At 38.1% G+C, this 12,107-nt stretch overlaps 1 protein-coding gene across 2 annotated transcripts in view; it reads right to left on the bottom strand.

Moving 5' to 3' along the window:
- LOC145483332 (monocarboxylate transporter 10-like) overlaps nt 1–12,107 on the bottom strand; it is a 117,942-nt gene that overhangs the window by 1,703 nt on the left and 104,132 nt on the right. The window contains exons 1-4 of one of the 2 annotated variants that reach the window (XM_081461830.1): nt 7,596–7,861; nt 4,830–5,130; nt 3,561–4,159; nt 2,658–3,027 (exon numbers count right to left, since the gene is read on the bottom strand). In XM_081461830.1, coding sequence (XP_081317956.1) covers nt 2,658–3,027; nt 3,561–4,159; nt 4,830–5,034 — 1,174 coding nt within the window. In that variant the 5' untranslated portion in view covers nt 5,035–5,130; nt 7,596–7,861. Of the gene's footprint in view, nt 1–2,657; nt 3,028–3,560; nt 4,160–4,829; nt 5,131–7,595; nt 7,862–12,107 lie in introns of those variants that run through there. The other variant, XM_081461831.1, reaches the window with a different exon arrangement.

Below are 12,107 nucleotides of genomic sequence, written 5' to 3'. Positions count from 1 at the left end.
CATATGACCACCACTACACCTGATTCAAAAACGGCTAAGTCATTTGTAGATAGTTGCTTGCTTTGCACTACACCAAAATATTACGTTTGATCATTATGGTTTGATGGCTTGAATGCTTGCTTGCAGCGGTTCCTTGTTCGTCACGCAATGCTGTCATCCCATTTTAGAGGGTAGAGGTAGGACAATTTCTCCCGGGGGGGGGGGACTCCCATATGGAGTGGACGGGGATGCTCATCGGAAATTTTGAATTTAACCCCTAAAAGAGACCAATCTGGGCGTGGCCGAAGTTTATGCAGACCCCTAAAAGAGACCAGTTTATAAAACAGACAAATAAAAGTACAGTGACTTTTAATGATGGCGAATTTTTTTACATGAATTGAGTAAATATAAAGAATCAAAATTCTTTCTGTTTTGTTATTTCTTCGCGTGCAACCCTTAACGAGACCTTGACGGCTAAACATAATGACATTTTGCCCAGAACACCCTAAGCGAGACCAAAATCCGAAATTTACACCCCTAAGCGAGACGACGAGCATCCCCGCCCATTCCATATGGGAGTCCCCCTCCCGGGCAATTTCTATCCTAATACGTAAGGCTCCGTAAGGCTTGGAACCATTGGGAGCACACAATCGTGTCGAGTAGGAAGAGATTAAATTAAGAAATGAAAAGAATGAATAGTTTACCATTGCCTCTGTTGTTATCTTTTACACGACCACCGCTGCCTACATGCCCTACGTAATACTGTGACGCTAAACTCATACGTAGGTCTTTTCGCGCTGTGCAATTATTTTTGGTTTACATGTAATACAGTGGGCTACCCTCGGGGAAATGGGTGGTGACCGCTTAATGGGGCTAGAGGTTGGTGTACCTTGAATATTTAATTTTCACCATCGGGTTATAAATTTCTTGGTGAACATGGAGTCAATTCAAGACAATCAAGATAGACGTGTGATTGAATTATCACTCGTCATGCACCTTCAATTTCAGACTCTTATCTGCCGTCGCCCTTTCCAAAACAAAGTTTTTAAATCTTGGGTGGCCGCTTGATAGTGGTAAAGACAATAATGAAACCCTTATCGGAACGACCAAATGGTGGCCGCGAAGGTAACCGGTCAATAGGTGTTTTATTTACAATATTTTACTGACAATAATTTTGGACTGTATTGACAACAGTCCTCTACTTTCTGTTACAAACATACCAATGCCTCTCCACTAAGGAAACAGAATACGCCAAATAAAATGGCATGGCCAGGGCTATTTACTCACGTAATTATGTACTAATTAAATTTAGTCTCTTTTTCTCACGAATTAGACACGTTGTGATTTCCTTTTTTATTTCAGCTAGTTCTTGCTTCATTGATCTATAATTTGTTTATGAACAAACAGATGAACAATGATTAAATTTTTTAGTGAGAGTGCTCTATACAAATTAGATCAAAATGGGCAGCATATGCCGTGACAGCATTGCGCGACGAACAAATAACCGCTGTAAGATTGTGTTGCACCGACACGCTTATCAGCAATGGTCAGCAATCGATCAAACGTAATATTTTGGCGCAGTGTAAAGCAAGCAACTATCTACAAATGACTCAGGCGTTTTTGACTTAGATGCAGTGATGTTCATATGCGCAGAAAGATGGTCACAGATTAATGGTATTCGACCAATAATAGGTTGACAGTAGGCGATGTACATGGGACGTTAACCTTGTGTAAACAAAAGCAAACTTCTGCTTTATGTGCGACGAATGGTGAGAGATCGACTAGAAACACGTCAAATCGACTTTGGACCTGCCGTTTACAACAAATAAGGTTAGAACATTTCGAAATTATCAGCTCTGTGTCTATTTCAACTTATTATAGGTCAAGTCATGTGGCGCATGCTAAAATATACATCTAACCCGTAAATTGAAATTTGACGACGGATGGTCAAATATTTGCATTTTTGACGTACTTTGAAAAGCTCTCGCGTCGCTCACAATCATTTGCCCAAAGAAATTTTTACAGGAATCTGTAGACCATCCTTCTGCAATTCAACCACCAGAAGCTTAATCCATTTGAAGGTTTCGCACATGGTGAAAATTAATTATATTCACGAACTACTTTTAAGTGAATGAAATACATGTCTTCGAAATTTAATTATTTTGCACCCAAAAAGACAACGCAACATTCCCTAAAATCAGCCCAGTACACATTTAAAAATTGCACAAAAATATTTGAGTGTTTTAAAGACGGAAGAATGATGTGGTTTTGCATGCGAGGCTATCAAACTTGCTTGATAAAATGGTGCGTCAAATGACGATTTTAACGGAATTTGGTAATTTGCATATTTCTTTGAAATAAAAGGATATTTTGCCAAAAAAACTATCCAGTAGTTTTGCGACATCGATGTGGTTTGACCACATCGCATTATTATATCTACGTCCACCATGATTGGTCAGCTTCTGACACTAGATCGTCTCGCAATCACGATCGCCGAGTTTTATGAAATTCGTCTAGGATTATAGTTCGGGGCCACATTGGAAGAGCTAAATGGCCTTTTGTCTTATTCTACCGAACACACTGCGCTGAAAACGTACTGTATTTTCTGTCAGGACCTCAGGTGTGTGCTCCCCCTGAACAATTCTCGCGCTCGGTTTGAAGTAACATTATTAACTCACCAGCAACTGGTCCACCAGCGGCCGCAGAAAACGAATACAACACATTGTTGATGCAGAAAGCGGCCGTGGTTCTCTTACTGTCCACACACGTCAGTAGAATAAAACACTGGCTTGTTATGAAAATACCATCGCTCAATCCATAAATGACACTGAAAACGATAAGGCTCCAGTATTTTGTGGTGAAGGGCAGCATAAAGGCGGCGAGACCAGCTGTTACCAAGCATGATTGATAAACGTACACTGGATTAACTCTTTTGTTGTTACACAGTCTTCCCGTCATTATTCGCGCGACACATGAGGCAAAGCCGATAAAAATGAACAGCCGAGAAGCTTTCTGCGCAGATATTCCAATATCTTCACAGTACTTGACCTAGAAAAAATTAACAATAACCTCTTAAGAAATTTCTTATATAACAAAGTTTGGAAAGTGGTCTTAAGTAAACGGACACACTTTTCTCGTGCCCTCAGTCCAGTGTCCGAAAGTTTGACGGACAAAAACGGCCATAAATTCGAAGTTGATTTAACAGCACAGAAATCTGTGTGGTGTCCCATTCGCGGTCCCAGAGATTTCGGTTTCTTTTTCATGCGCAAAAAGAGCTCCAGGTTCGGGAACGTATATTACCTTGCTGTTTGTTACATGACACTAAGGAGCAGGAAACTCAAGCGAATTTTTTTCGAAGCAATCGTTCTCCTACACTATGTATGCATGCATGCAGTTTCTGGTAAAAGCAAGGCAAAGTGTAGCATGACCGTGGCTTTAAAAAAATATTTAACCCACATTTAACAATCAGATTTTGAGCTCGAGATTTCGACCACGCATAAAAAATCGAAAGCGAATAATCTAATTATTTTAGCGTAAACTCGTCCTAACTGACAATAACAAGTTATTTGAAATTAACATACCAGATTGATGTAAGGAATATACATCCCAAAACTGGCAAACGTGAGCGACGTTACAACAACGGTGTAAGTAGGAAAGCTCCACACACTGCAGTAAAGGGAGATGCCTGTCTTGTCAACTATTACTTCCTCTTTGTTGTTCCTTTCAGTGTTTAAGTTCTCCACTGTTGTTATTTCTTCTACATAAGGATTGAAACTCAGACTCAAAATACACACAAGGGCATACGTTGCTGCCATTATTCTGAAAGTGTTTCTCCATTCAAACGAGTCTAAGAGGACTTGAAGCAAAGGTCCGGTGTAGAGGACTCCTACACTCGCGCCCAACGAAACAACGCCAGTAGCTACGGACAACTTCTCTGTAAAATACTTAGCAATTACAAGAAAGCAAGGATTGTATATAAAGCAAGTTCCTAAACCGTACAAGGCGCTGTACGTGAAGTACATCACTGTGAAGCTCTGGACGAATGAAGTCGACACCAGACCCGCAATGCACAGCGTGCCTCCCAAGAAACATGTGATGCGGCAACCAAAGCGATCGCACAGATAGCCTGCCAGCGGACTTGCAAACCATACCATACCCAGACCGATTGAGCCGACAAAAGCTGAAAATAAAAACGTTTTTCAATCAATGATAGTAGCTACATTTTGCTTGCCAAAATTTCGCCATTTGGCGATATTTGCGATAAAGGGAAATGAATTTTTTAAACGCTGATCCGCAGTAAGAAACGGTTAGTCTCAGAGTCGATGTTATGGGTCGACAGAACTGGAGAAAAACAAAGCAAAGAAAAGCATAACATACAACAGACTGAGATGTTCGGTTGGGACAAACTGGACATAGGACAATGTTTAGTATACAGTTTGGTTCTTCTCTCTACTGTGTTAGGAGAATAGATTTCTACAGCAGGGTTTCCAACTTTTGTCATCACGTTAATTACACTGTACTGTAGAGTCCACTTGCATCCCCCAAAACAAAGTGGATTTTCGAGGGGCGAAGCTCAACACTACTTTTCGAGTAAATTTTGCTGATTGTAGTGCAAAATCAAACCCGTCCTCGGCTGAATGTATGGCCCTCTAATTTTGAACCTGTCAATGTTCCTACAAGGAAATGATCAGCAGTTTTGTTTTTAAATCAGTAGCTTTTAAGCGTCATTCAGAAACGAATCAACAGCATTGAACTCGACTACCGGCACATATGATACACTTGTACGACAGTACAATTTGCAAAGACTTACCGCTTGTCGACAACACAGCTACAAGACTAACTTCACTAACCTGTTCTCTCCCTGGTCTCGTCAAAGTAGTCCATCAAAACCGGGAACAACACACCAAAGCTGAGAACCATGCCAAGGTTAACAGAATTACAAACCCCCGCTGAAACACACACGATCCATGACCACGAACTATCCTTGAAACGTTTTCCAGTAAAGAACCATGATATTTGCCCAAAGCATTGCGTGGTGTCTCGTTCTTCTAACATTTCAACCAGCCGAGATTTCCACCAACTTATTTAACTATATCGGCTTCTACGTTGCAATGCTAAAAGATCCTATGAAGTCAACTACCATATATGTCCCTGGAAATAATTTTTAGAAAAGCCAAACTTAGCACATGTAAGCGTCAGCTCAATACAATGGTGATGATAATTTATTTAAGCTTTGTTCTTTGTCTTACTGCATTTAAGTGAGTGGACAATTATGAACAATAGATCCTACATAGCTACTTGTCTAAAGCTACAAGCTGTTCATGATGTTATTAGTTTCAACTCAATTCAGTTTTATTTTATTTTCTTGTCTTTACGTATAAATACAACTAGTTCCAGAACTGGGGACAAGAGTTTATCTTAAAAAGGAAAGATAGCCTGGTAAACACAAGTTACTGCGAACGAGAGTTCCAGCTTTAGCTAATCAGTAAACTAACATGAATATTGATTACTTTAATACACCTTTTGCTGTTCATTTACAGAAAATAAACATTGATTTGTGTCCAAATTTCTTTCATTATGGTGAATAAACTCTCATTAACGCCAATATGACCTTCATTTGAGCGTAAGGAACGTTCAAGAATAACACTTACATATGTATTAACATTCAAAATCATCAAATGATAAACAATACCTTCATTTGACATTCATTGACTGTAAATGTATTTTCATTTTGGTTGAAATAAAATTCGTTGTCTCAAAACGACAATCATTTACACTTTAGGACAATCAGTTTTCAACAAAAGACTTTCAATAACACAATTTGCATGAGGACTCACAATCAATTGCATTATTATGCAACCATATCCATGAAGGTAAAAATCTTTAGTGCGGTAAGACAAACATTACAGCCATAATGACATTTATTTTTGAAAGATAGTGGTTTCGTTCCATGCAAACGTATTTGCCATGATGCCTCAATAGTGAGGCAATTGAAGGATAAATCGTTCAGCGAATTTGATATTCTATCTTTCAAAAATAAATGTCATTATGGCTGTAATGTTTGTCTCCCGCATTAAAGATGGTTACCTTCATGGATATGGTTGCCTAATAATGCAATTGAATGTTAGTTCCCATGCAAATTGTGTTATTGAAAGTCTTTTGTTGAAAACTGAATGTCCTAAAGTGTAAATGATTGTCGTTTCGCGACAACGAATTTTTTTTCGACCAAAATGAAAATACATTTACAGTCAATGAATGTCAAATGAAGGTATTGTTTTTCTTTTGATGATTTTGAATGTTAATGCATATGTAAATGTTATTCTTGAACGTTCCTTACGCGCAAATGAAGGTCATATTGGTGTTAATGAGAGTTTATTGACCATAAAGAAAGAAATTTGGACACAAATGAATGTTTATTTTCTGTAAATGAACGGCAAAAGGTGTAAAGTGTATTATCGTTTGTCTCACGATGTAGTCACTGAGATGTAGATCGCGACGATCGCGATCTACATCTCAGTGACTACATCGTGAGACAAACGATAATACACTTTATTATTGCATCTACCACGATGAATAACAACAACCTTTTCCTCGACATTGATTACTTTGTAACGAAAATGATCGAAAGGGCTTATAGCTTAATGGTAGAGACTGAAAGAGTAAATCAGTCAGCATCTGGAGGAGGAATACGTAGACGTGGACTAAGGGGAAGCCATCATTTGACAAAAGTAAAGAAAAACTTACATTGTTTATTAAAGAAGATATTAAGTGAAGGAAGTGAAGCGCTATTGTATGCTTTGAGTGAGTGTCAGAAATGTGGAAAGGAGTTTTTCTGAATGGCAACCATTGGACGCAGCATATCGGCACAATGATTCTAAATATAATTTTTCACGTTGTTATTGTAAGATGCTCATGTGTCAGTATGTAGATTCGTTGGCATGCAGTTTACGAATTAATTCATGCCAAGAAGCGAATATTGAAAGAGTTTGCCCGTTAGGAGCTGTCAGTCGACTATATCTCCGATTTTGATACTGACTTCATTCTGGAAATTTTGCGAAAGAATTGCGTGATAGAATAAGGCTATGCCTACTGAGAACGGATCTAATCGGATCAGCTAGTCAGTTATACAAATAGGCAAATATTGCACTGAATTACACCGATGATTTCCGTGGATAATATTTCCTTGTTTGTTTGTTGTTTTCTTGTTAATTAGACAAGTAACAGCGTGCTAAATCAATAAATTAAAGGTTTACTTGTGACTGTTCACGTTTAAAGTCAAATAGCCTAGCCTCGATAACCGAACAAAGACTACACGATAACTTCGAAAATGTCGCTTACTCGCTTCTTTTACTTCATGGCCAACGTTAACTCTGCCATAAATAGATCCGTCGTGAGGCATGTCCGAACACTAACCGAAAAAGCAAACCGTGTACCAGCCACCGATAGTTCTTACAGAACGAAAACTTAACAGTCCTAACGGCGAAAGCTCGGAAGTCCAAACACAAATGAGCATATTTGCAATTCCAGAACGCACAGACTACGAATATGAGCTGACCATATTACGTAATTTCATTGAAAAGACCAGGTGACACTCGAGAGAATCAAATGAGACTAACCTTTGATATCGGACTCTGAGAGTTTGGGAGCAGTCTGTTTGCGCGCTAATACATCTTTGAGCAGTATAGTCCGTATCTGCATATCCAGCACGCTGTTGGTAATAAAGCGGTCTTCAACTATTGGTCGAAGATCAAATGTTGTGATCGACACTTTGACAGTTTGGAATGCAATTAATTGTCGTCCAAGTGGTTATCAGTCGGATTGGGTTAGTTGGGTTCAGTGATTTTCAAAGAAATTTCCGTTTCGGTTCAAACCTCACTGACAGTGTCGTTGACTTGAGATAGAAAGACAAATTCGCGGGTGTTCTTTCTTTTATGTTTCGTTGACTCTATAGCGCCAATTCATAATTATCCCTCGAGGGTAGACATATTTGCTCTCACAATTAAACGAACAAAACTGTTCAAAACTTCTTACACGCTTCATGAACGGGTTAATAGTCACGCAATTTCCGGCGATTTTGCAGTTTCAGCCCTAAATATTGCGTCGTATCCATGCTGAATTACATTGTTACGCAAATACGAAAAGCTAATCGTGAAATTAAAAGGGCTACTGGGTTGAATTGCATACTCTAAATGAATTTATGTTCGTAAAAACAGACTGGTTTTTTTGCGACCGTCATCTTGTTGTGTGGCAAGTAATGCCTGTAGCATTGGCAAAATGCCTAGTGTGGGAGCATAAAAAGATTAAACTACACAAACTTGAACTAGAATACGCGTACTTGTAATTCGTTGCTTGCTCGATGGTACTTTTACAATCTTGTACGATTTCGAAAACTAAAACAAAAGGAAAATTACAACTATAAATTGGGGAAAAATGACTAGACAGGCAAAAAAAGAAACCAAAACTTACGTTTGTGTCCTTATTTTGTAGACGGTGACGGTATATGGGCGTTGAAACGATTCCCCTTAAACGAATTGCCGTGAACACTACTTCGATCGGCAGGTATATTTTGCAGGTTGCAGGTTGAAATTAGCCACCTTAAGCAACAGACGTTTTCGTTGAAGACGGCGACGTGACGACCGATAAGAAACTGGGGCTAGAACGGCTTCAGGTTGCGGTCGCGACAGCAAGTTATTGCTCGTGCTAGCATCACATCTTTTTGTTCTGTCCACTCCATCTACGAGTTGAAGATAAACTATAGTTGAAAAAAAACTCGATGGAATTAAACCTTATGCTATTCATGTTTTACTAAGAGATGTAAACTCATTGCGAAAAATAACGAAACAATTTAAGTTTATAAACTTTGCCTGCTTTGAAATGTCAAATGTAAAGAGCAAAAATTATTTTACGTGTAAAACGTGTATTGCTAAAGCAATTAATTGCGATTTTTAACCAAAGTTTGTATCACCGCTCATTGAGAAAAAACCAGGTGTATTTTTAGACTGCCAAGATTACACACACACCTTGTTGTGCTAAACATAGATTTTATTGCTAAACATAGATTTTTAACAAAATCTTAGCTCACTGCGTTTTTCATTCGACAAATTGATCGGCCGCTCAAATATAGGAGTTTTGCCAGCTCTTTTGATAAAGAATCGTAAACAGCATTCTATTTGCAAAGGATGTAATAATCTTGTATGTACAAGAAATAAAATCCAGGCGAGACAATTTGGTAGCGCGAAGTTTGTCAGCTCTTGTAAACATTAAAAAAATACATGTACACACCGTTCGTATACAAAATTCATCGAGTCGATTAAATCAATCAATCAATCAATGACTTTATTAATGTGTCAAATACATTCTAGCCGAGGATAAAAAAACCCTCTACTAATAGGGGACACATAAAATAAATAAAATAAATTATAAAATTTAAAAACCTAAATTTGATATTTACAATAAAAAGAGACTAAAATTTAACTTCATTATTTACAGTAATTCCAACAATTCTAAAATAATTCATAAAAAGCCTCTGTGTTAAACGAAATACCAAGACGAGGGAATTGCCAAAATAAAATCAATGTTATTTCAAGATATCGCAATCTACCGATTATACGTTGAGAAAATCTGAAAAAACTAATTATACTAAGCGGCATTACGTTGGATGAAAGGAAACTCTTCGCTGAAGGCTAGTTTGACATGCGAAAAACAATTTTTCAGTTGAGAAAAAATGAGTTTAGGAATACTTCCAGAACATTGTTTTAAGCATAAAGACAATCATTATGCAACTTTACCTTGGTTCGCACCAAAATAGCACAAAAGTAAGCTAAAAGGGATCATACCCTCGTTTCAGTCACACGCAATGTTATCTATTGAATGGCTGTACTTGTATACATTTGAGTAAAGCCAATAACCATTTACAAGGTAATCAGTGCACTGCGAAGCTCACCAATCTGAAATACATTGCAACCCTGTTGGTCAGGCCGCGATGGACGCGGCTGGGCTGCCAAACTGTCGCTGGTATTAATTCTAATTCTAACACTAACACTAACGCTAACGCTAACGCTAACACTAACACAAACACTAACACTAACACTACCACTAACACTATTCCTAATGCTAATGCTAATGCTAATGCTAATGCTAATGCTAATGCTAATGCTAATGCTAATGCTTTTCGGCAAATCTAAGAAAAATGAGCTGGATTTAAAAAAAAAACAAATATATAACTATACAGAACTAAAGATATCAGCGTATTAATAGATGAGAACTAAAGGAGACAATATTAAAAAAACTATGCATTATGCTTATTACATTAAACTACAAATTAAAGTTCGGCTTTGGAAACGTCCCCCTTAAATGCCGCTATGGTTGGCGATTCTCTAAGCGTTATGTCTAAGGAGTTCTATATATCTACAGCAAAATTTAGAGTGGTCCGGTGTCGCCACCCTCTACAAAAAAAGTAATTCAAATTGAAATTTAATTTGGGCGAAGAATAGTGCACGTGGGAACCTCCCAAACCATCACTCGAACATTTAGCAACTCGACACTTTTAGCAACTCGCATGTCAAATCGGAACTATTTAGTACTTTATTGAGAAAGTAGCTAACAAAATATGAATAAAAATAGATGAGTAACCAGGATAAGATATTTGGAAAAATAGAAAAACGATTTCTGGTAAAAAATTTGTTTAGAAACGAGCTTTCGACTACCAGTCTGTAGTCTTTAACGAGTAATAGATAGAAAGCGCGAACGTTAAAATATATACTAAGAAAAGTGTGAAAAAAAACAAAATTATAATAAAAACAATAGAAATGCTTGTGTGCGAGTAAAAAATGCTAATTTTAGGTTCAAAATAAAATTGAATATTGTCTTGGTAATTGTTTCGCATTATGCAATCAATCCATCTCCAGAAGAATTGGTAGGAATGTTCTTTGGATGGGCTGATCCCTCTGACTTACATGTTGGCTTCGCAGTTTTACCTCACATCAAAGGCCTAACTGAACCTCTCTGAAGACTTCTAAGAAACAATGGAATACAAGCAGACCGCTTAAGACATTACAACAAGAGTTTGTTTCTCCGAAATCAAGACCACCCGCGGAACTACAAACAAATGTCGTTTACAAGATCCTATGCGCCGATTGTCCATGGGGTTATATCGGTGAGACTGGTAGATGTTTACAAACAAGGAAGAAAGAACATATTAGAAACACAAAAACCTTTAAAAAAGGTTCCAACATTACTTCTCATGCCTGGTTGAACGACCATTCCATCGACTTTGACAATGCACGCGTGATTGACAAGGGAAATTTCCGTGTTAGAAAAACTTTGGAATCCTGGCGCACAGCAATTACGAACCATGCTGACAATAATGCGAAACAATTACCAAGACAATATTCAATTTTATTTTGAACCTAACATTAGCATTTTTTACTCGCACACAAGCATTTCTATTGTTTTTATTATAATTTTGTTTTTTTTCACACGTTTCTTAGGGACCGTTCATTTTTTATAAGGTAGGGGGGGCTGGTGGGATTTGGGGGGGGGGGCATGCGAAAAAAAATGGCTTTCGAGGGGGGGCCATCCCAAAAAAATAAGGGAAAAAGGGGGGGTCGTGAAATATTTTAGTAAAACTTTAAAATGGCATAATGTTTGAATATCAAAAAAATTGCTATAGAATAAACATAGAAGGCAGGATACAAATTTATTACAAACTCTCCTTCTGCTTTAAAAAACGTTTGGCGACAAAAAGCATTTGTAGCTACTGAAAAGAAGTATTTAACACTGTTATTTTCGAATGCAACTTTCACTGGCACTCATCTTCCTCTTCGCTGTCGTCGAGTTCTTCGTTGCCGCTTGTGCTGCTATGGGAGTCTCTTTCACCAGTGCTGCAAGAAGCAGCAATGCCTTCCGTCAGAGTGTACTCTTCAGGGTACATGAAGGTGTAAACAGAATCTCTGACTTCCTGCTCAAGGTTTGTGGTGATTCTGCTTCTTGCAGCATTGGTGAAATAATTCCCTTCCAAGAGCTGTGCGATGTATGGCCCATCTCTTCTAAATAACGACGTGGCAACATCCACAACTTCAATACACTCTTCCGGGACGGCCGTTCTAAGAGGGTACACAAGGCATTTT

The sequence above is a fragment of the Orbicella franksi genome, chromosome 4, assembly GCF_964199315.1.
Source record: "Orbicella franksi chromosome 4, jaOrbFran1.1, whole genome shotgun sequence".
Taxonomy (NCBI): Eukaryota; Metazoa; Cnidaria; class Anthozoa; order Scleractinia; family Merulinidae; genus Orbicella; species Orbicella franksi.
The sequence above is the reverse complement of the archived record's forward strand: the minus strand, read 5'-3'. Positions and strand labels throughout refer to the sequence as shown.